The sequence below is a fragment of the Myodes glareolus genome, chromosome 20 (assembly GCF_982192425.1).
Source record: "Myodes glareolus chromosome 20, mMyoGla1.1, whole genome shotgun sequence".
Lineage (NCBI taxonomy): Eukaryota > Metazoa > Chordata > Mammalia > Rodentia > Cricetidae > Myodes > Myodes glareolus.
Window position 1 is genome coordinate 33,437,339 of NC_142045.1, and position 25,577 is coordinate 33,462,915.

The following is a 25,577-nucleotide window of genomic DNA, read 5'->3' on the forward strand; positions in this document are numbered from 1 at the left end:
TGGCTAAAGCTCATTCCCAGCTGTGCCAGCCTAACAATGGCTGCTTAAAATCACAGCAACTAACCATCCTAAAGGCCACTCAGACCCCTCATGTGAATCGAGCCTGTCTGACTTCACTACAGAGACAGCCTTTTTTCCCCAAGCGCAATAGAGAACTGGAAACAAGAGAAGCTTCTGTTTGTGCAAAATCAGTCTCTGCTCAGCAGGTTTTATTTTGGGTTTTTCAGTTTGTTGTCTTTGGTGGTGGTGGTGGTAGTAGGTTTTTTGTTTGCTTGCTTGCTTGCTTGAGGTGGGGAGAGTCAAAACAGGGTTTCTCTGTGTTGCCCTGCTGTCCTGGAACTCACTTTGTAGACCAGGTTGGCCTCGAGCTCCTAGATTCTGCCTCCTGGGTGCTGGAATTAAAGGCACGTGCCTCCACTGCCCGGCTGTTTTCTTTATTGTGTTGTTGTTATTTGTTTTGCAAGCCCAACATGGCCAAAACTCAGTTACATGGGGTAATGACCGCTTGAATACTAACCAAATGCAAACTTCAGATTCCAATTCCTGGCGTTTGTGTTTCCTCAAGCCACTGGCATTAATGCATACATTAATGGAAGTGAAACAGCACTTCTCTATGCTCCTTTCACTGACGTCTGGCACACAATGCCCAGTGGGCAATCACACAAGTGCTCTGCTACCTGTAAATACGGTAATGTGTCAACTAGGGTCCAGAACCATTGGGCCCAGAGCTTTGGATCCAGAGCTACTTCTACAGGCATAGACTCGGAACATTCATTCTGGGTCCCTCTCTTTCTCCCCTCATTCCGTGCTTCTCTTCTCCCTTCTTCGTGTGAGAGATTGAACCTAGGAGCTCACACATACCAAGCTCATGGTACGGGTAGGGTATGCCCATATACCCTAGCCCTACTCTGGATGCTTCGCATGTTTTACCTCATTCGTTCCTCCCGGGAACTCCCAGTCAGCTAGGTCTCAGATCTGGAGGCAGAGTGACCCAGTGCAGTGTGTGCCCAGGCTTGCCCTGGCCAAGCCTTAACACCTGAGACCAAGTCTTCCTTTATCTTCTATCTATTCAGACTCATGATACTCTGTGTGTGTGGTGATACCCACCTATGACCCCAGCTCCTCGAAGTCTGAGACGGGGAAGACTGAGTTTCTTAATCCCAGCCCTGGAAGACAGCAGCAGGCGAACCTCGAGTTCGAGGCCAGCCTGGTCGACAAAGTCAGTTCAAGGACAACCAGGACTACACAAAGAAACACTGTCTAGGAATAATTAATTCATTCATTAATTAAAAATAACAACAAAAAACACATCAAAGTACAAAGATGGCAATGATCATATAAACAGGAGAATAAAGCCACAAGAACATTGGAAAAGAAGCCCTGGGCCCAAAAGTTCCATATCAGATTCCCCTCCCCCACCCCCAGTGGATCTTCTAGGAAGTTAATCAGAACTCCACATCAGGAGCATTATTTAATTTTCATACCAAAATCATATGATAAAAATTATAATGAAGCATGTCAACTTAAAGACAAAATTGCCTGGCATGGTAGCTCAGGTCTTAATCTTAGCCCTCAGGAGGCAGAGGCAAGTGGAGCTTTCTGAGTTCAAAGCTAGTCTGGTCTACCAGTGCTACACAGTCATACACTTTTGTCTTAGTTAGGGTTTTTTATTGCTGTGAGAGACACCATGACAATGGCAACTCTTACAATGGAAAACATTTGATTGGGGCTAGTTTATTGTCCAGAGGGTGAGTTCATTGTCATCCGGGCAGGAAGCATGGCAACATGCAAGTAGAAATGGTGCTGGAGAGGTAGCTGGGAGTTCTACATCCGGATCCACAGGCAGCAGGAAGAGTGACACCAGGCCTGGTTTGGACTTCTGAAACTCCAAAGCCTGCCCCCAGCGATACACTTTCTCCAACAAGGCCACACCTTCCAATAATGCCACTCCCTGTGAGCCTATGGGGGCCATTTTCATTCAAACTACCATACCTGTTTATAGATAGACAGCAGACAGGTAGATACAAACATATATATATACATACATGTATACACGCATGCATACATGTATACATACATATGTGTATACATACATACATGTATACAGAATTGTGATCTTAAGCCAGGACTTTGTATGTGCCAAGCAAGGACTCTACCATTAGCTATGTCCTCAGCCAAAAGCCACAATAATAAAAAAAATTCCTGAATCCATGGTCTAGACATCTTTGTGAAGGAGCTCAATCTGAATGCTTTGTGCACACATGCTCACATATATACTCATATGAATGCCACACACGGCTTATACAGGATCATCCACATAATCCACGTACATACATGCTCACACTCCTGTATACATATTCACACATGGACACATTCATATGCTTAGTAGAGTTTCATTTTGTACCAGGCACTGTGTAAGGGGCTTGCTACATGTGACCCCATTTTCTCACCACAGAGACCATCTAGGGTAAGTCTTACTAGTATTGTCATGATTTTACAGATCAGGAAAGTGACATTCAGGAAAACAGGAACATAATGGAACACAGTGATACACACGGAACCAGAACTTAGAGCCAGTCTCCTGACCGCAAGTTAGAGGCCCCTTTCATAAAGTTAGAGAGAGGCCTCCTTGGTGTCAAATAGGAGTTGTTACTTTTTATACCTCATGAAAGTTATTCCGAATCATATGCACAAGGCTGGGAATGTAAGCCCAGGGGGAGCGCTTGGCCCTTGGTTTTATCCCAGTGTTCTAGAAACACCGTCTTCCCATTTGATGTGCCCTCTGCCTTATGTTCATCAGGGACTCTAAATGTCTCGACAAGTAAAGGAATGTGTCACCAAGCCTGGAGACCTGAGTTGGATCCCCAGGGTCCATATGGTGGAAGGAAAGGATCAACTTCTACAAGTTGTCCTCTGACCACCCCGACATGTGCTGTGATGGCATGTCGTACACACACACACACACACACACACACACACACACATGTTGTACACATACACACACACACACACACATACAAATACAATAAAAATTTAAAAAATACGACAAGGCCAGTGCATTGTCTGAGGAGTTGGGATTTGGGGTTTTCTTTTTAAGACAGGATGTGGTATATATCTCAGGTTGGACTTGAACTCGTTATAAAGCCAAGGATAGCCTTGCATTTCTGATTGTCCTGCCCCATCTCCTAATGCTAGAACTTCAGGCATGTGCCACCACGCCTGGTTTATGAAATAATGAGGAAAGAGCCCAGGACCCCACGCATACTAGGTCAACACTGCCAGCAGAGCTCCCTCCCCAGCCTGCCTTGAGTGTTCTAACCCAGCAGATCTGGAGCTGAGATACCCCTTGTCTCACAAGTTCCTGTTGAAGCTACAGCTGCTGGAGCTGAGCCCACACTCTGAGAACCCAGGAGTGATGCCCAGCCAGTGTACCTGGACAAGATGCTCCCCTTTGCCACTGAGGTCCTGCACTTTGGCTCAGGAATGACCTTTCCCGTCTTGCTGTTTAGGTTTGTCCACCCCCGTTTTGGGCCTATCAAGTGCATCCGCACGCTGCGAGCTGTGGAGGCTGAGGAAGAGCTGACCGTTGCCTACGGCTATGACCACAGCCCTCCGGGGAAGAGTGGGCCCGAAGCCCCCGAGTGGTACCAGGTGGAGCTGAAGGCCTTCCAGGCCACCCAGCAAAAGTGAAAGACCTGACCCTGGGGTCCAGAGACCTGGAGTGGAAACTTGGATCTATGCACTACATTTATCTGACAACGGGACAACCAGGGACTGTTCATGCTGTGACGTCACATCCTCTCACCCTGCGTTAGCAACGACTCTCTCGCATACTAACTAGGTTTGACTATTACTCATACCAGATTTAAAATTAGCTAGCCTTGCAGCAACGCCCTACGGAGAGGTACTGTCGAACTGTAGACAGCTTGATGTTCTTTGATGGTTGAAGTCTAAATCTGGACCACGTTCAGAGATACCAAATGATTCAGCTGATAAAGGGAAATGGGATTCTTTGGTCATTTTTTTGTCGATGGGGTTTTTTTTTTTCATGATGTTTTTTTCTATGGCCATTGCAAACGGTGTTCAGTCACCCTTGCATGTTGCCATCTGCGGGGCAGGAAGTGATTACATCTTTATATAAATGTAGGGTCATTTGCCTTTTAACCTTTGATCTGTATCTTGCAATAGAATGGCTTTGTTTTTGTTGTTATTCTCCTAGTGAACTGAAGCCCAGTCTTTTGAGCCTTTTCGTTAGCCTCACTCCCTACCTTAGCTATCCTTTACGAGAGAGAGCTTCCCAGTGGACTCTGCCTTCACAGCAGTGTCTAAGTCTCTCTTAGTTCTTTCTCTAGCATCTCATTCTTATGTCCTAATATAAAGTCCTGGCTCATAGGGCCAGACTGTTATTATAGACTTATTATTCTCGCATGTAAACAAAGATACCTTTGCTTTCAGATGTGAGAAGAAGCGAATCTGCTTTGTCTGCGTTAAGTTACGAAGGAGCTGTAAGATGCACTTTCAGGAAGAAGAGAGGAAAATTAGTGTGTCTAAGCAGTCATCGTGATAGTTTTGCAGTATATTCAGTAGTGCTGGCAATCTTTTCTCCTCGGGTACACATTCATTGTACATAACCTAGCGCAGTCTGGCTTGCGGCACGGCTCTCTGAATTCAAACTACAACAGCCAACGTGCATTCCAACACGGACTGCAGAATGCTCCCCGACAGCAGTGCCAGGAAGACAGACGCGCTGATGGCTAGGTGCGAATCAGATCTGTAGCTAAAGCTTTCTCCCCACCGTGATCTCAGAGCACTTAACAGGCTCTGCAAGCCAAGAGTTCACGCCTGTGCGGTCTCTACCAATAGTATATTGCCACCTCACAAGCCATATGTAATCACAACTGCAGAAACACCGAGGGAAAAAAAAAACATTGTTTTAGTTTAGCTCACTAGATCTGTAACTTAACTGGATGGCTCTGAATGAATGCTGAGTTTGGGGGTCACCTCCCCCAAGGTGTCGCTCCATCATAAGAAAGCCTGGGAACAACCGTTTCTGAAGCCTGCAGCTGTCAATAGTGTTAGCTGTGGCCTGAGTTGGGTTAAGGTTTGAAGGAGCTCAGAATGGACAGAGATGCTTGCTGGGAATGGGCAGAGATGGAGGGAGGAGACAGGTCAAGGGACGTTTGCTCTTTTCTTTTTCTTTCTTTTTTTCTTTTTTGTCAGTTGCACGTTGCTCTTAACAACAGCTTTCGCAAGTGTCCCATCTGGGACTGCGCACAGCCTGCCCATCAAACAGCCCCAGAATGGAGGACTCAGCCTCAGCTGTGATAGCCACGTACCCTGGGCTCTTTTACAAGCTTCCTGACACACCCAGCTTCCGGCTCTGCACCTAGGTGGTGGGGTTTTCCAGGAAAGCTGGCTGCGGCCCTGTTTGAAAAGCTTGAGAAGATAGTTCCCTCGGGAGAAACATCCTTGGGACTTCTGAGGAGGTCTCCTGCAAGACAGCCGAATTGTTTTTAGACTACAAGTCACCAGGATAGGATCGCTTCTATTCTGTAGAAAGAGACCATGCAGGAAGCTGGGACCGAAGGCTGGGGTCTCTGGATTTGGATCCTGAGAGGTGCTTTCGTGTAAATGTGCTCAAAGGCAGTTGGCTGCTTCGGAGAGAAAGATGGCTTTCTTCAGCCACGTCAGTTGGGTGGTGAGACTAGGTGGAGAGATGGGGGGCAGAGGAGGAGAGGGCAGGTCCCACCTCAGATGGTGTGTCCACAGGTTTTCACACCCGGAGGTGGAACCCAGCCTCAGCTGCCATGGAGGCTCAACTCCTATCCTAAAGGGCTACTCTAGCGATCTCATTCAAGCTTTGTGACCTTGAGGACCAGCAAAATAGTTTAGCAAGTAAAGGTGCTTGTTGCCAAGCCTATGACCTGAGTTTCATCCCTAGGACCTCCATAGCAGGAGAGAAGCAGCTCTTGAAAGCTGTCCACGACCACACACGGTGTGGCGTGCGTGCACCCGCACACCAAAAATAAATCATCCTTTTTTTTTAATATATAAATGGATTGAAGAATTGTGGCCGGTGAGCTAGCTACTAATCTATGTTTCACATTCCATGCTGGAGGAAGGCAGTCAGGGCTTCAAGCCCAGCGCTCTGTACGTGACCCTTAGACAGATCACAGGAAGCAGTTCCCACAGCTGAACCGCTCCATCTTCCTTCTCCCTGTCTGCTTCCCGCATCTTTCGGTTCTCTTTCTGCTATGTGAGAAGCCTTGGTGTCTGCGCAGAACGGCAGCCCAGCTGATTGCTCTTCCTCTTTCTGTCTAGCGGTTCCTCTCCGGTCTTGCTTCACTGTCTGTGTGTCTTTCTCCGAGTGGGACCCATTCTGGTCACTGTTCGCGCCCTCCCCGAGATACGCAGTTCCGTTGCAAGTCGCAGAGGCCGGATGTAGTAGAGGCAGAGAAGTATTTGTGGAGGGTAGGGGATGTAGAGAGAATTAACCACCAGTGTAGTTTGAGGTTTGTTTCTCTTTTGAACCAAAGTGGAAAAGCATCAGAAAACACCTTCTACTTCGCGTCTACTGTAGAAGGAAACAGGAAGCAGGCAAATCTGGTCTTCCATCAGGATCAAAATCACAGACAGACAGGATTGAGAGTCTACATGGTAGGGGGAGAAGGATTACCCTTCTGCTGTCTTCCAAACAGCCGGGGCCTGTACAACTCGCCTGACGCCATAGTTGCCAGGGCATTCATTCAGAGCTGTCTCGGTCCAACCCCGCATGACTGGATCCATCGTTAGCACCTTTTGTATGATGAACTATTATTACCTGTGTTAGATTTAGGGATAGGAACTAATCTACAGAGCATGCCCCTTAGTGGGGACATTCGTTTGAACTAATAAGCAAATGTAAGGATTGAATTTAGGACATGAGGCTAAAAAGGCAAAGTGTAGGGAAGACTTGAGTTTTTAGTACCTATTCTTCCTTTAACCTGCTTAATTCCAGATCTCCCCTAGCAACTAAGAAGGAAATTTTTTGTCAAGACCTCTTTGAACCTGACTGGGACTAGAGTTCAGATTAATTACCCTTTGGGGTTCAACACACTTGAAAAACTATTTCCTTATCACCAAACCCCTCTCACACACACAGACACACACATACACGCACACACGCTCGTATGCACACGTGTGTGTGTGTGCCAACTGACGAGGCCATGAAACCATTTACAACATTTAACTGTGACAATTAAAATTGCATTGAGCCAGGGATGTAGCTCAGTGGTCCAACGATTACCTAGCAACCCGAGGCCCTGGATTACATCCCTAGGACTGGGGGCGGGGGGGGGGGGGGACGACCAATCATGAACACTGAATTAAAAGTTTGTCTTGTGAGACAGTATGTGGCACTATTATTAATCTTCACCTAAGAGATTTTTTTTTAAAAAAAATCTAAATTTCTCACTGCAAAATACACTTAAAATCTTCTGAGAAGGTCAAAAGCTCTGGGTTTTGTCTGTTCTCCAACAGCCACCTCAAGTTCTGTCTTCAGAGTAGCGATTTAGAATCCAGACATCTTTTGTTTTAGACAAACAAGCAAAACTATGTTGCAAGATGGATAGTTGTAATGTTTATTTGCTGCAGATCAAAGGTTCTCAAAATACATTCAATGTAAGGGTACTTGAGGTACCTTGACAGATTCCTCCAATATACACCTTGGATTTTTTTTTCCCCCTTCAGAAATATTAAGCCTTGGTGTCAGGGGTCTTTTTGCTTTGCTTAGTTTTGTTTTTGTTTTTTGGAGGGTTTTTTGTTTTGTTTTGGGGGGTGGGATTTTTTGTTTTGTTTTTTGGGTGTTTTGGGGGGTTTGTTTTCAAAAATACTAAATTTTAAAAGTTTTATTTGCCAAACGTGTGCATACATATTCAAAGCAATGAAACTATTTCAAGCCATACAGCTGCAGGGGTGGGAACCCTTTTCACAAATTTCAATGTGTTTGTATGTAAATAGATGTTTGTATGAAATATTTTCATGGTAGAATGAATATATTTAAATGAAGTTGAATTATTCCAGTGCTATTTAAAACATGACAAAATTTTTGGTGAGAATTATGAGTCTATTGAGATATAATGCAGATCAATTTTCATTTTTAGAAATCAAAAGCCTACAAAGCCCTCTGACTGGCGCCCACCTCCTGGCGGGGTGGTGTCTGATGTGAGGTAGGCTTCCCCAGTGCCTCAGCCGCTTTCTGGTGGTAAGTTCGGTGCTAATGGAGGTGTGTTTACCTTTTAGTGATTCCCTGCAGGCCTCTCAGGGGCCTGCGAGAGAATCGAGGCATTAGAGACACAGGTGCAGTTATCGGAGCACAATTTCTTAGCAGGGCAGCAGAATCAGAAACCAGACTTGGCCGCGGGTTTCCCCGGCCACCTTCACTCGCCACCCCTAACTGCCTAGTCACAATGTCAGGGAGGCTACCCTCAGTGGAGTTGGGGTCCAGACCCCGGGGTGGGACTTCACAGATTTACCAATGCTTTTTGCCTTCTGCCCTCCCTCTGTCCTGAGAGGGGGGCAGCCGCTGGCGGGGGGGGGGGGGGGGGGGGGGCATTCTCAGCACAGTCCGTATCCGTCTCAGCTCTGGAAAACTATGCATCCAAGCACCCAACTTCACCAGAGAGGGAGACTTCCGCGGATCATGGAAACCCTTGACTCCTGTCTGTGACTTCGCACGCACGCAGTTGTTAAATGTCCTATGAAGATCATTCGTGTACCTAAGACATACCTCCCAATTCTTCTGACGCTTGAGTTACAGGAAAGGAAAACAAAACAAATTTTTTTTTCTAAAAAAAAAAAAAAAAAATCCTTTACAATCATATGCCACTCAAGTGTGTTTCCCGACCCATCTTTGGTCCTGGATATAATGAAACAATAATCCGACAAATTGTCACTGTGTAAACTAGCAATATGAACACTGAGCCAGTACACCCTCCGCTGTCTCCTTGGTTACTGTACTTGCCTTGATTGACACTGCAGGGACTACGTACGTCATGCCTGTGGTTACATAAGAAAGTTATGAAGTTATGTCCATGATTTTTAGCTCCCTTCTTCAAATGTTTTTCCTCCTGGGTTTTCTATGTTCTCTCTACCCTAAAATGCATTTATTGGGTTGTGAGGTGTGTTTACGGAATGGAAGCCAGGGGCTATGCTTTCGGCCTTGATTGTAACCAAAAGTCAACCACATCACAGTTTAAAAAGAAAAAAAAAACAAACCATCTTTGGTCTTTTGTGGAATCTGAATTAAATCTATGAGCCTTATTCAATATCTATAATTCTATGATTTTTTTAAATTATGGGAAATTAATGGAAGATGTTTACATGAGTAATGTTTGCCCTTACTGTGTTATGAATGAATTTTTTTGTAGTGTGTCTGGGCGCATGTGCAAGAAAGTAGGAAAAATGTTTCTGAAACAAAACTTGACAAATATTTGTAATGAAAAGTAAACTTAAAGATTGCTATAATTGCGCTATAGAAACAATGCAAGTATTAAACAAAATATAAAATCCTCTGTTGTCTTTTTTTTTTTGGCTGTCTAGGGAAGAAAAGCAGCAACAATGCCCGTATGGTGGGCCTATCTATGTATTTAAGTTACTAAAAGAAGTCACACTGTACGCTGTTTAGCAATCCCAGCACAGGGATGGAGACATGACTCAGGGGTCCTCACTCCGTTAAGATCACACACTGGCCGGGCAGTGGTAGCCCAGGCCTTTAATCCCAGCACTTGGGAGGCAAAGGCAGGCAGATCTCTGTGCCTGCCAGGGCTACACCCTGTTCAAGTTCAAGACCAGCCAGGGCTACACAGAGAAACCCTGTCTCGAAAAAACAAAAACAAACAAGCAAAACAAAAACACCACACACCGCCCTGCTGGAGGCCTGGAGCTGCCAGCACCAGTGTCAGGTGACTCATGCCTGCCTCTAACTCCAGCTTCAGGGATCATCGTGACAGCCTTGTCTGACCTCTGCCGGCTCATGCATGCATCTGCACACAACCTCACACGGACACACACTTATACACATAATTCAAAGTAAAACGAATCTTTAAAATAAAGGCTTATTCTGAGGGCTGGTTTAGAAGGTTCAGAGGGTTAAGGTGCTTGCCACCAAGTGTAATGGCCTGAATTCAATACCTGGGACCCAGATAGTGGAAAAAAAAAGATCTAACTCCTGTCAAGTTGCTCTCTGACCTCCACATGAATTCCATGGCACATACGCCCCCTGCTAGCAATAACAAAATTGTAGTTAAAAAAAAAGCAGCTATCACTCCCCCTTTCTTCCTCTCTATAAGTGCCTTGTCTCTGCAGCTAACTAGGACCCTCCCCTTGCTGACAGGTGCCCAGATATCAGTGTCTCCCTGTATGTGGAGGGTGCACTCTTAAGTAATTGATGGCAGAACCTAGAAGCATGTTCTCCATTTGTCCATCCGACATCTCTTCAGCCTTACATAGAGCAGGTCCAGAGGTCATAGCAAGGGGGAAACATCGCTGACAAACCAGAAGATAACCAAACGTGCTCAGGTGGGTAGACGTGGTCAAAGGAGAAGGAATAGAGAGTGTGGGGAAGGGGTGAGCCTCGTAAGGGGGAGTCAGGGAAACCCTTCCTCCATAAGGGTGAACACAAACCACGAGTCATCATCCCAGGCTGGGGAGACTGCCAGACCCCGAGCCTGAAATGAGTGTGTGAATTTTTCAGGAACCTCAGGAGTCAGGGCTGGCAGGAGAGCTGGATGAGCAGGGGTGGGAGCTAGGGTGTCTGTTGCTGTGAAGAGACAGCATGACCACAGCAACTCTTATAAAAGAAACACTTTTGGGGGGGGGGGGTTGTTTGTTTATTTGTTTTTTGGTTTTTCGAGACAGGGTTTCTCTGTAGCCTTAAAACCTGTTCTGGAACTAGCTCTTGTAGACCAGGCTGGCCTTGAACTCACAGAGATCCGCCTGCCTCTGCCTACCAGGTGCTGGGATTAAAGGCATGCGCCACCACCACCCAGCAAAAGAAACATTTTTATTGTGGTGGCTCACTCACACTTCAGAGGTTCAGTCCGTTATCATCATGGTGGGACATGGCAGCATGCAGGCAGACATGGTGCTGGAGAAGGAGCTGAGTCCCACATCTTCACTTGCAGGCAACAGGAAGTGGTCCTTCTCACTGGGTGTAGTTTGAGCCTAGGAGACCTCAAAGCCCACTCCAAGAGTATCACGCTTCATCGACAAGGCCACACCTCCCATCCACAAGGCCACACCTCCCATCCACAAGGCCACACCTCCCATCCACAAGGCCACACCTCCCATCGACAAGGCCACACCTCCCATCCACAGGGCCACACCTCCCATCGACAAGGCCACACCTCCCATCCACAAGGCCACACCTCCCGTTAGTACCACTCCCTGTCAGGGCCATTTTCTCTCAGAACACCACCGATGCCCAGTGAGCAGAGGTGATTGTGTTCCAAAGGACTAGATGCCATTTCACAGACGAAAGGGTGCCCAGAAAGCCACCTGAAGGAGTGAAACAATGTTTGCCATTGAAAACCAATTTTGTTCAACTGAGTTTATCACGGTTTCCAAAAACACAGTCTTGTTTCGTTTGTTTGTTGGGAAAGTATCTTAAATTACATTTATTTAGTTACTGGAGATAGAGATGAGGTGGGCACATTTGAGCCATGGTGTGTGTGCGTGGGTCAGAGGACAATTTTAGGGATCTAACATGGGCTGCTGGGCTTGGCAACCAGCACCAATGCCCACTGAGCTCTCTTGCCAGCCTCTTCTTTTGTTGTTTTTAGTCAGGGTCTGACGATGTTGCTCAGAGTCGCCTCGGACTGTGTGCGATTCTTCTGCCTCCAGATTCTGGGATTGCAAGTACGTGCTACTATGTCTGCATCAGAAACACACTTGAAACCATGGCTGCACATGTCCCAAAACTTCCTCCCACGTGTAACACCTTTGCTCTGGCAGTGTTGTCGAGCCTGGAGTGGGGGTGGAGGTCTAGGTAGAAAGAGGAACTAATGCTCAGGAGAGGGAGAATACGGGGTGTATCTTCAAGGTTAACAGTAGCGCCTGGCGGTGGTGGCGCACGCCTTTAATCCCAGCACTCACGAAGCAGAGACAGGTGGATCTTTGTGAGCCTGAGGCCAGCCTGGTCTACAAGAGCTAGTTCCAGGACAGGCTCCAAAGCTACAGAGAAACCCTGTCTCGGGAAAAAAAAAAAAAATTAACAGTAGCAGTTTCTGAACTGTAAGTGACAAACATGATGACCCAAGTTCAGATCCCCAGGAAGCACCCACATAAAGTTGGTGTGGCCTCCACCTCGATGTTGATCTCAGAACTGGGCCAGGGGCAGGGACAGGGCGGAGACAGGAGGATCACTTTGGGCTTGCTGGCCACAGGGTTTCAGTGAGAAACCCTGTCCAGAGAATAAGGCAGAGAGTGAGCATGCCTAAAATGTTCCTCTGGCCTCAGGAAGCTTAGAATTACACACACACACACACACACACACACACACACACACTGTAAGGCATATAGTCACAGAAGATCAGACACAAGTGCCGTGGAAGAGCAAGAAGACGGAGAAATCAAGGGAGCACGCTGGGTCAGGCAGTACCACCAGAGCCACCAAGGACTGTCCATCAGAGCAGAACTGAGCCGCGGGACTGGGGACGTAGCTCAGGGACAGGGCACTCACATCCCACCCATCAACCGTTACGTCCTGGGTTTGCTCTCCAGAACCAAAAATAAGTCACTGGAAAGTGAGTGAAGGGCGAACCCTATGGCTGGGGTCTGAGCGACCGAAGTGTGGTCGGCGTTAGTCAAAGCGTCTCCCATCTGCTGACTACTCTTGCTGGGTCAGCCTTCACCCTCAGCCCTTGAGTCCAAAACAATCCTTGAATTTCTCTGTGGCTCAGCTCCCCCTTGTGGCGAGGATTTATTCTCATATTGTTTCCGTCAAGAAGATATAAAGCAATGACCTAATTCTAGTGTGTCTTCAGAAGAAATGCAAAGGCCAGGCAAGTGCCACTTGGGAAGCAGAGGCTGGAAAATCAGGAATTCAAGGTCATCCTGGGCCACACTGTGAGTTCAAGGCTAGCCTTGGATACATAAGGCCTTTTCAAAGAAGAAGAGGAAGAAGGAGAAGAAGAGGAAGAAGAAGAAGAAGAAGAAGAAGAAGAAGAAGAAGAAGAAGAAGAAGAAGAAGAAGAAGAAGAAGAAGAAGAAGAAGAAGAAGAAAAGAAGGAGGAGGAGGAGGAGGAGAAAGAAGTCTGTGGGGTTGGGAAATAGCTGAGTGGCAGGTGCTCACTATGTGTGAGGCCCTGGGTCCCATCCCCAGCACCACACGTGCACACACGCAAATGCACACACATGCACACAATAACAAACAAAAACAACCTGAGCTAATTTTTTAATCACCAGATTGAACTTTTAATTGCTTTTTAATTGTTTTAAAAGCCCAAATTTCAAGAGGGCTAATAAACAGCACATTTGGTGCCTACAGTAAACTAGATCAAACAAAGCTGGTTAATATTTTTTTTAAAAAAATCAATTTTTGTAATGTGTGATGGCACTTTAAAATCTATAGCTAGAATGCAGTTGTCCGCCAAAATACAAAATACGGGTTCATTAGTCCTAGCAGGTGTACCCCTGTGCTTCTCTAAGTTGTCCGTGGGCCATCCCCGCTGTGGAGGAAGAGTTCTGGTTCATGGAGGAAACTGTCCTCTCCTTCATCGTACACACCAAGCACAAGGAATTAAATCAAATCATGGGTGGTAGGCAGCTCCCTAAATCCTTCTAGAGCAGTGGTTCTCAACCTTCCTAATGCTGCAGCCCTTTAGTACAGCTCCTCATGTCGTGGTGACCCCAACCATAAAATTATGGTCGTTAGAATTACACACACACACACACACAAAATGTAAGGCATATAGTGATAGAGGACCAGACACAAATGCAGTGAAAGAGATAGTTTGTCAATGACAGCATCTTGTAGAACCACACATAGAAGTACAAGTTGAGATTCAGAGCCTCAGAACATCATAACTGTAACTTTGCTACCAATAGGAATTGCAACGTAGATATTTTTGGAGACAGAGGTTTGTCTAAAGGGTCACAACACACTAGTTGAGAACCACTGTTCCAGACTCCGGCAAAGAGAACACCTCTCTAAGATAGAGAAGTCTCCGGCACCTTTACACAGATGGAAATAAACCAGGTATTTCAGAACATACTGTTATGTTCTGCCCAGGAGGCAGAGGCAGGAGGATCTCTATGAGTTCAAAGCTACCATAGTCTACCAAGCAAGTTTCAGGAGCAACCAGGGATCTGCAGTGAGACCTCATCTCAAAACAAAGCAAAGGGCTTGAAATAAAAATTAAATCAGGGATGACCAGAAGGTTCAACAAGTAAAGGTGCCTACGGCTACTCTGTGTGTGTGTGTGTGTGTGTGTGTGTGTGTGTGTGAGAGAGAGAGAGAGAGAGAGAGAGAGAGAGAGAGAAGTAAAGGTGCCTACTGCTGCTGTGGCCTGCTGACCTTGGTTCATCCCGCACGGTGGGAAGAGAGAATGGACTCCTGGAAGTTGTCCCCTGACCTCCATTGGTGCACACACACACACACACACATACACACAAAGCCTAACCTGTGGTGCTTTTCATCTGTCTTTCTGTGTACGTGTGTGTGTGTGTGTGTGTGTGTGTGTGTGTGTGTGAGAGAGAGAGAGAGAGAGAGAGAGAGAGAGAGAGAGAGAGCATGAATGTGAACGTCAGAGGAGAACTTGTGGAAGTCCGCTCCCTCCATCATATGAATCCCAAGGATCAAACCAAGGTTGTCAACACCTCAGCAGCAAGTGCTTTCACCAGCTGAGTCATCTTACCAACTCATAAGAAATAGTTTAAAAAAATCATATTCCACCCGGGCAATGATGGCGCACGCCTTTAGTCGCAACACTTGGAAGGCAGAAGCAGGTAGATCTCTGTGAGTTTGAGGTCAGCCTGGTCTACAGAGTGAGTTCCAGGACAACCAGGAATACACAGAGAAATCCTGTCTCAAAAAAACCAAACAAGACAAAACAAAACTATATTCCAGCTGGGCAGCGGTGGCGCACACCTTTAATCCCAGCATTCAGGTGGCAGAGACAGGCAGATCTCTGTGAGTTCGAGGACAGCCTTGTCTACAGGAGCTAGTTCCAGGACAGGCTCCAAAGCTACAAAGAAACCCTGTACAAAAAACAAACAAACAAACAACAACAACAAAAAAAAACAGTATTCCAACTTGTCATTTGAGTGGAATATATACTAAAAGGAATAACATCCACCCCATAACAACTAAATTAATTTCTAAAAGAGCTATAAGATATTTATAATATCTTGGGTATATATTTATAATATTATAAATGTAACATTACATATGAAAATTATAATACTCGACCTATCTGCTTGTATGAACATATGATTGTATGTGTGCACACTTGTGTATGTATACACATGTGTGCACAAGAATTCTTAGGTAGGTAATGCCTACAGTACCCACAGCATGTGGCATACAGTCACAAACCTGACAATAATCAATCACTATTTCAAATATCATGCACTTTTCCTTGTCACAGCCACCATGGGACATCAGAGTTGAGACTCAGAGCCTCAGATCAGGGATAAATTAAATCCAGCAAAAGGAATGGGAGGGGAGAGCATCGGGAAAATGCAGTTGGTTTTCCAGCGGTCTCCATGATGATTTAAACACTACAACCACCACCTATTTATCTTATTAACCACTGACAACATTCCTGAGCTAACTCTCAAACCTCAATGGAGTCAATGACTTTATATAAGGGCTTGTCAAATGTAGGGCCTCTTGGACTCCAGTCTCACAGAGCCCATATCTGCATAGAGTTGCTTGGGCAGGACCCAAAAACACCCTGGAGCTCTGCCTTGCAAAGCAGTCCAGTAACTAATGTTCATAGTAGTGTTCCCAAGTAATTAAGAGAAGATTAAAAGTAAGCAGAAATGATGGCGGTTACTGTCTTGAAACTGCTCTCTGGAGGCCGCATTAAGACCCAAGCAGCGAGACCTAATGTTGCCAGAGAACAGGAGTAAAGTTCAAGCCAGCAGAACAGGACTGGATAAGACGTCTTTCAAAGCTATCACAAGGTTTGGAACTGTCTTTAAGATAATACAGGAAGTGGGAGAAGTAACCGAGGCAGGCTGTCTATACAAAGGCAGGCTGGCCCTATGTGGAAGCTGAGAGAGGGGCACGAGGGAGTTCGTTATATTATAATCCTGCTTTTAGGTTTTCAGATCTGGAATAAAAAACCATAAAACAATTTTAAGACCCCAAAGGCTATTAACTAGAAACACATCAAGCGCAAGAATCACTGAACCTGATTGCGGCAAACATTGCCTGACATAATCGTATCTGAGCCATTGCCTTTCTTTAGTTTCTTAGGCCCACTGGCATCTAACCCCTCTTGTGAAATGGATGGATCAGGTTTCATTAAGTGTTGCGCTGATATCAGAGAACCTCTGACCTGATTCATGCTCATTAAGTTGCTCTCTGGCTGTCATTCCCCTTCGGGGAAGAAGTGTCGGATGCTCCTTAGTCCCTGCCGTCACAGTCTTCACTGTCTGTGACTACACTGGGATTCCGATTCTGAACATTGCTCTTATGAGTTTGGCTCATAGATCTGTCCTCAAAAGTGAAGCTATTGTATGCAGACAAAACATCCAGGTCCTAGGGGCCTGGAGAGATGGCTCCGTGGTTAAGAGCATTTACTGCTCTTCCAAAGGACCTGAATTCAATTCCCAGCACCCACATCAGGCAGTTCACAAAGGTCTGTAACTCCAACTCCAAGGGATCTGATGCCTTCTTCTGGCTTCCAAAAGCCATGAATATACATGTGGTATACATTCACACCTGAATAAAAATAGAAGGAGGAGGAGGAGGGGGAGGAGGAAGAGGAGGGAGAGGAAAAGGAAGAAGAAGGAGGAGGAGGAGGAAAGACGAAAGAAAGAAAGAAAGAAAGAAAGAAAGAAAGAAAGAAAGAAAGAAAGGAAGGAAGGAAGGAAGGAAGGAAGGAAGGGAAAGGGCGGGAGGGAGGGAGGGAGGGAGGGAGGGAGGGAGGAAGGAAGGGGAAGGAAGGAAGGAAGGAAGGAAGGAAGGAAGGAAGGAAGGAAGGAAGGAAGAAAGAAAGAAAGAAAGAAAGAAAGAAAGAAAGAAAGAAAGAAAGAGAAAGAAAGAAAGAAAGTTCCATGCCTTTCTAGAATATGTAAAAGGCTGAGCAGAGAAAATTTTCTGCGATGACCACCATCCCTCCTCTTACCGCTCCCTACCCACCCACCCGCAGCCCTCTCTGTGCTCACACCTTCCATGTCTCACACCTGACAGGCCATGACACCTGCCCTCTCCCTCACCCCATGTCGTCCTCCATACAGTTTCTCCCTCCCCACCGTCAGTACCCCGTCCTCATGAGAGATGTCTTCCAGGACATAGGCATCCTCCACCAGCCCACTCATCCTTTCCAGTGTGTTTTCCCTTATTCTCCGTGGTGCATATGTGTGTACTTCATAGCTGTACGTCCTCGGCTGCTGTGATACATGAACCACGGAGCTACAGCGTTTGCTTTCTCACTGCAACTCATTAGCCCTTTGTACGGTGCCTAAAACACTGGCGTTCTCCGTCGATATTGACTGAAAACGTGAATGAGTCTTTCCTGGGAATCGCCACTTGCAGGGATTGTTCTTCAGTGAAGGAAACATGAGGCTAAAGGGTAGTGCACAGCGAGAGTAATGAGTGCAAACGCAGACACACAGAATGGTCGGATGACTTCCAGCACGAAGTAATCAGGGGAGCCAAAGTGACAAAACCCAATCAATTAATCAGTCTATCAGGAGAGCAGCTGAGATGGGAATGGAAGTAGCAGGTAGCGGGAAGCACATGACACATGTTCACACACACACACACACACACACACACACACACACCATACATACGCACTAATAATCATGATGAAGAATAAAATTGTTACAAAAAAACAAGTTAAGAGTAAAAAATGCATAGGAAGCTGGTCATGGTGGTGCATGCCATTAATCTCAGCAGAGACAGGCAGATCTCTGTGAGTTCAAGGTCAGCATGGTCTACTAGTGAAAACTGTTTCAAAACAAAAACAAACAAACAAAAAACGAAGCTGCCTGCATATGAGACACACAGCTGTAATGCCAGCATTCGGGAAGCTGAGGCAGAAGAATTAAGAGATTGAGGTCAGCCTGGACTATATAGGAAGACCCTTTCTCAAAAGTACAAATATTAACCCAGCAGTGGTGGCACATGACTTGAATCCTAGAACTTGAGAGGCAGGCAGATCTCTGTAAGTTCAAGGCCACCCTGGTGTACAGAGTTCCAGGACAGCCAGGGCTACGCGGAGAAACCCTGTCTCAAAAAACAAAAAAACAAAAGAAATAAAAACATATTAAAATGTATGGGAATTGGAAAAAATGTGTAAAGCTGTTAATACTTGTGGATGATACTTATATTACCATACAGAATGGACAAGTAAATTTTTAGAAATAATAAATGTTCCTTTAGCTGCTTGATACTGTGTCAATATGCTAAAGTCAATTTTCCTTCTGTACATTAGCAACAAACAATTAGAAAATTAAAAATCATGGGGCTAACAAGATGGCTCAGTGGGTAAGTGTACTTGTTGCTCTTGTAGGGGACCTGAATTCAGTTCCCAGAACACACATGGTGGCTCGCAATTGTCTATAGCTCCTGTCCCGGGGAATCCAAAGTCCTCCTCTGATTCCTGGGGGCTTCTGACATGTATGTGATGCACAGCCACACATACTGCAAAAAACCCACACACATAAGCAAATCTCAAAAGAAATAACACTAGTAACAGAGAGTGCTCACAACCAAACACACATACTGCATACACACTCAATAAAGTAAAAATACACTTAAAAATTCTGCGGTGGTGAGAAAGAAAATGGCCCCCAAAGGGAATGTCACAATTGAGAGGTGTGGCCTTGTTGAAGTAGGGGTGGCCTTGTTGACGGAAGTGTGTCACTGTGGGGGTGAGCTTTGAAGTCTCTTTTGCTCAAGCTTCCCTCAGTGTGACAGAGTCCACTTCCTGTTACTTCTGATCAAGATGTAGCCAGCGCCATATCTGCCTGCTGCCATGCTCCCCACCATGACGATAATGGATTGAACCTCTGAAACTGTAAGCCGCCTTCTTAGATAAATGCTTTCCTTTATAAGAGTTGCTGTGTTCATGGTGTCTCTTCACAGCAACAGAAACACTAACTTTGACAAGTTCCTTTTAAAAAGCAAGAAAAGTACAATTCTTAGAAACAAATCCAGTCCTTTAAGATGAAAATTATGAACCTTCATTGAAAGGTATTAAAGAAAAGCTACATAAAAAGATTTGCAACATTTGTGGACAGAGGAATCTAACTTATCATACATCAATGCTGTTGTAAAATTTTTCTTAATTTTTTAAAATATTTTTTTTTGCCTTTATGGGCCGGTAAGATAACTTATTGGGTCACAACATTTGCCATGGGGCTGGAGAAATGGTTTACTGGTTAAAGAGCACTGACTGCTCTTCCAGATGACCCAGGTTTGAATTCCAGCACCCACATATCAGCTCACAAAACTGTCTGTAACTCCAGGATCTGACATCCTCACACATGGATATACATGCAGGCAAAACACCGACGTACATAAAATAATAAAAATAAATAAAATATTTTTTAAAAGACATTTGTCATTCAAGCTTGCTTTTTAAAATACTTTTGCCTCTAAAATGATTTAGTTACAAGCAAACCTTTTAATTTGTAGTCAGAGTTTCTCAGCATGTATGATGAGCAGTTGTCAATCTTTTGAAAAGAATAATATAATGTGCCACTATCTGTCTCCAAATATAATCACTATTTTTATAAATACTAGCCTTCTTGTGGTCCTAACACAGTCTTACACACATTAGGTAGGTTACCACTGAACTACAGATTCCCAGCATACTATATACTGACATTTACCGATTAATAACATCAGTGTAAATGTTAGTTATAGATATTTAGTTAAATGCTTAGTTTTTTATAGTCACTTTATTTAAATATTCATATTTACATATCCATAGTTGGGGGTCAATCCTTTTTTGTTTTCTTCTGAATCGTCTACACAGGCCATCTGAAAGCTCCTTGGTCTTTCAAAATTACCTAATTATTGAAGAAGCCTTGCAGAGGTCAGGAGCCAGAAGGCAGCTCAGGGCAAAAGTGGACACCAGCTGTAGCCCAGAGCCACCTCCTCCACCTGGCAGCTGCTACTCACAACCTCCAAAACTGAACCAAAGTGGAAGTGAGCTGCTCCCAGGTCATGATAAGGAAGAGAAAAGCAGAGCCAGAAAACAAAAGCTCTTTTACAAAACACCAGCTCGGGGCTAGAGAGCTGGCTCAGGGTTGAGAGCACTGACCTCTCTTCCAGAGGACCCAAGTTCAATCCCCAACACCCACATAACTGTCTCACAACTGTCTGTAACTCCAAGATCTGACACCCTCACATAGACATAAACGTAAGCAAAACGCCCATGAAAATAAATTAATTATGGTAGAAATATCTGTGAGAAGGTAGCAGGTCAGAGTCAGCCCCTCAATCCTCTGTCCTGGGCATAAACAGCTGAGGGGGCCTGCACTGCACAGAGCTCAGGGCCTCTCTTGTTCCTTCTGCCCCACCTGCTGCAGAGCCTGAGACTTGAGGTTCACAACTTCAGGGCCTACCTGGACTAGAGTATGTTCAAGGACAGCCTGGACAACTTAGTGAAATCCTGCTTTGAAATATAAAGTAAAAATTTAAAAATGAAGGGGTTGGGAATAGAGATAGCTCTATGCTAAAGTGCTCACCTTAGGGCGTGTGGGACCCTGGGCAGGAGGAGACAACACAGAGTAGCAAGCTGAGGCATCCGTGTTAGAAATGACCTTGGGAGTTGCAGAAGAATGAAATTCTATTTATGTGTCTAAGAGACTTTAGTTAATGTTGGTCAGTCCAATAAAGAAGAAGAATCTTGGGATTTACAGAGAGGCAAGTGGGGTAGCTGTCTCTAAATGGGGAAGCAGAGTCAGAGAACCATGTTCACAGAGATTCAACAAGCAGAAGTGGCCCTCACTGACTGTCAAAATACGTAGTAAGGAGGTGAAGAATTGGTTGGTCCTCATTCCCTTTCCTTCTGAGACAGGGTCTTATTGTATAGACCACGCTAGCCTCACCCTTGCCTCTCCCTCAGCCTCCCGAGTGTTGAGGTTTCAGATGTGTGTGCCATGCCTCGCTCTACCACCCTCTACAAGGAAGAGATGCTACTACCTCACTGAACTTAGCCAAGAAGTCAAAATCAGAGTGCCTGTGTGTTCCCTTTCCTGGAATGAAACTCAGAAGGCTCATGTTCCCAGCAAAATCCCAATGCAATACAGCCAGAGAGCATCATGCTGGGCAGGAATGACTCATTTTTACAAAGCGTGATTCAACCATCACATCAGGAAACGTTTCCTCTTATAAAGCCCTGGGAGCCAAATTGGTAGAGAATCAAGAGGAATCATTTAAAGAGTGATTTTCAAATGTCAAATGCTCTGGGGAGAAAGGATGATTGTGTGGCAATCAAATGCAAGATACTGGCCTCAACGTGCGGAGACTGTTACAATCAAGGGTATTATAAACAGAATTAACGAGACCACTTCTTTGCACCGTGAAGAGCTAAGGGGAAGATACTTGATATGAACCTGCAAGCAGAAACCCTTGACTGTGCCTTACATAGTGAGGACCCAGGCTGCCATTAGGCCACAGCATCACAAGGCCACAGAGCCACAGGCTGCACCGCTGTCAGCTGAAGAGACAGCACCTGAAAAGGATGCTTACAAACCACTAGCAACGCAGTTTGTGCAGGGGCTCCAAACTCTTCAGGTCGCAGATTTTCGGCAAGATGGCTATGAGGAACGGTGCTTTTTACCAAGCCTGGAGAACTGAGTTCAATTCCAGGGACACACGTCAAAGAGCAAATTGATTCCCAAAAGGTATCCCCTGACTTCCGCGTGTGCCCAGACTCAATACACATTGTCCAAATTTGCTTTCTGTTGCAGTGATAAATGATATAACCAAAAGGACTTGGAAGGAAAGGGTTCTTTTGGCTCACACATCCCTGTCACACCTGACCATTGACGAAGAGGCCGTTGAGGACAGCTGCTTGCCGGTTGGCTGCTCACAGCTCACTCGGTTTACATCCATCCCTGGCCAGGCTTAGCCCCGTTTCTGGGGTTTCTGTTCCACCATAAGCCGTGTGAAAAGTGTCTTTGTTGGAACTCATTTGCTGGGCTGGCATCTCTCCCAACGTGCTCTTGCATACTAATTAGGTGTCACATTTGTCTTTTTAACAAATGGGTCCAGAGTCTAATGCGGCTCTAAATTTGGAAGGATTTTCAACAAGATAGAAAATTCTAACTTTTAAAATGCTGAGATCAAGATGGGTGCATTTTTTGACATGGCGTAGACTTCAGATACAAAAGCACATCAGACCAGACTTTCCTGAGGAAGCAATGGCTTAAGGATTTGTTTTCTTGTTTTTTTTTTCTGTTTTTCTTTTCTTCTCTTTTCTTTTTTTCCTGTATCCCTTTTTGTCCTGGAACTTGCTCTGTAGAGCAGGCTGGTCTCGAACTCAGAGATCCACTTGCCTCTGCCTTTGGAGTACGGGATTAAAGATGTGCAGGTGTGTGCCATCACTGCCTGGCTAAGTGTTTGCTTTTCTAAAAATAAACATTAATGGCTAAGAGGTGGAACCTGCCTAGCTGTCCATCAAAATGTGAATGGATTAAAAAAGAAGAAGAAGAAAAAAAAATGTGGTGGAGAGCCATGAAATTCTATTCAACCGTAAAGTGCTCAGCCCTAAATGGGACATCTCTACCACAACCCCTCCCCTTGATACTCAGGGGTCATCTGACTTAAGGGCCGGGGCCAGAGGAGGGCTACTTCAGCACAGTGCTTTCCAGGCATGAACCCACATCTCTGTAGCTGTGATTGCATACACAAGTTCAAGCCAGCCAAAATTCCAGTGCGGATACAAGATGGGTTCACCAAAACCCGTAGCTGAGGCGCACTTGACAGATGCCAAAGGAAGGATCGTCAGTTTTCTTTGAATGTGGTCCCTGAGATTCCCAATCACATATTGGCAACAATAACTGGGCTTAATGGGCTTAAAAAAGACTATGTAGGGGCAAGAAGTTCAGCAGTTAAGAATACTTGCTTCTCTTTCAGAGGACCTGGGTTCAGCTCCCAACATGCACAAGGTGGCTCACCAAAAAAAAAAAAAAAAGTACATGAAGTTGGAAGGGAAAAGTGGTAGGAAAGATGCAATAAGTATTTTTAAAAGAAGAATGATGTGGGGGGCTGGAGAGATGGCTCAGTGGTTAAGAGCACTGACTGCTCTTCCAGAGGACCCGGGTTCAATTCCCAGCACCCACATGGCAGCTCACAACTGTCTGAAGATCCAGTTGCAGGGGATCTGACACTTTCACACCGATGCACATAAAATAAAGTTAAATAAACCATAAAAAAATATTTAAAAAAAATAAAAATAAAAAGAAGAATGATGTGTTACAGAGATGGTTCACCAACATGCAGGTCACAAAGTGCCTGTAACTCTGGCTTCAAGGGACCCAACAATACATAGATCTTTTTAAAAAATGAAATAACATTTACAGGACAGTATATGGAACTAGAAACATTACGCCGAATGAAATAAGCCAGACAAATACCTCAAGTCTTCTCTCACGTCAGGGTCCTTGATTTAAAACTGTGTAACTGTGCGTTTTATGTGTGTGTGTGTGTGTGTCTGTGTGTGTCTGTGTGTGGTGTGTGTACACATTAAACTATATATAGGTCAGGAAACCAAAAGGGGGTCCATATGGGGAAGATGGGGAAGCGCCCTTAAGGGTGTTGGCAGAAAAAGAAGAGAGAGAGAAAGAATAAGAATGTATAGAATATGGAAGTTGGGACAAAGGGACAAAGGGAGACAATTGTCAGAGAGAAAGGGGAACCAGCAAGGGGGTAGCAGGGGGTGTGAATGAGAGCAAAGTACATAAGAAAGTGTTGGGGGCTGGAGAGATGGCTCAGAGGTTAAGAGCATTGCCTGCTCTTCTGAAGGTCCTGAGTTCAATTCCCAGCAACCGCATGGTGGCTCACAACCATCTGTAATGAGATCTGGTGCCCTCTTCTGGCCTGCAGGCACACATGCAGACAGAATACTGTATACATAATAAATAAATAAATAAATAAATATTTTTTTAAAAAAAGAAAGTGTCATAATGAACCCACTGTTTCAGATGGTAACTTAAAAATCAAAAGGAAGGAAGAAAGGAAGGAAGGAAGGAAGGAAGGAAGGAAGGAAGGAAGGAAGGAAGGAAGGAAGAAAGGAAGAAAATTAAGTGAAAAGAATCATTAAGCAGAGTGGTGGTGGTGCACACTTTTAATCCCAGCACTTGGGAGCCAGAGGCAGGCGGATCTCTGTGAGTTCGGGGACAGCCTGGTCTACAAGAGCTAGTTCCAGGACAGGCTCCAAAGTCACAGAGAAACCCTGTCTCAAAAAACCAAAAAAGAAAAAAAAAAGAAAGAAAGAACCATTAAGGTAACATATTCCTTGGCATAAGTGCATTCTCTGCAAATGCATGGCATGGCTTTCATCTTCACAAGGATTTTAATTGAGCCGGGCGGTGGTGGCGCACGCCTTTAATCCCAGCACTCGGGAGGCAGAGGCAGGCGGATCTCTGTGAGTTCGAGGCCAGCCTGGGCTACAAGAGCTAGTTTCAGGACAGGCACCAAAAAACTACAGAGAAACCCTGTCTCAAAAAAAAAAAAAAAAAAAAAAAAAAAGAAAAAAAACAAGGATTTTAATTGGCTCTAACATGGCACACACGAGGCCGCTGTGAGCAGTAACTTCCCACAGTCCTCGGGTGGAAATGTTAAAAGGCTACAGTTTTCCAGATAGAGCTCCCCCACAGCAGCCAAAGGAAGCCGTTTCAGTTGCTCTTCAGAGACATTTGTACCTAATTAGAAATGGCGATAGGAGCAGGCAGTTACCTTGAACCACTGGCTCTGGGGGTGTCCAGCTATAGTGCAGGAAGTCCACCGGACTTGAAGCTGCCGTGCCAAGAGGATACAAATGCCTGGGAGAACCAACCCCGAGAGCTGACCGCCCCACCCCAGATGTCCAACTTTTCCCAGCTACCCTTCAGATGACAATGTCCTGGACACCCAGACGGGAAGGGCCAAGCTGAAGAGCTTGCTATCCCTCACCCACCACAACTGAGGGGTAATACATAATTGTTTTATCAACTAAGCGTCAAGTAAATTTGCTAGGCAACCATAGATGTGACAAATAGATTAAGTCATTTAATCGTCACGATAACCCAAAGAGTTGCTGTCAGTCTCTTTTCTAAAATAAGGAGAGTCCGGCTGTGGTGGAGCGCGCCTTTGATCCCAGCACTTGGGAGGCAGAGGCAGGTGGATCAACCTGAGCTCTACCTCG

The 25,577-nt window shown here is 45.3% G+C and overlaps 1 protein-coding gene across 1 annotated transcript in view; it reads left to right on the forward strand.

Moving 5' to 3' along the window:
- The window catches only part of Setd7 (SET domain containing 7, histone lysine methyltransferase), a 46,663-nt gene extending 38,617 nt beyond the window's left edge, over window positions 1-8,046 (forward strand). The window contains exon 8 of the mRNA XM_048424509.3: window positions 3,510-8,046. Coding sequence (XP_048280466.3) covers window positions 3,510-3,690 — 181 coding nt within the window. The 3' untranslated portion in view covers window positions 3,691-8,046. The remainder of the gene's footprint in view (window positions 1-3,509) is intronic.
- Window positions 8,047-25,577: the final 17,531 nt, after the last annotated feature.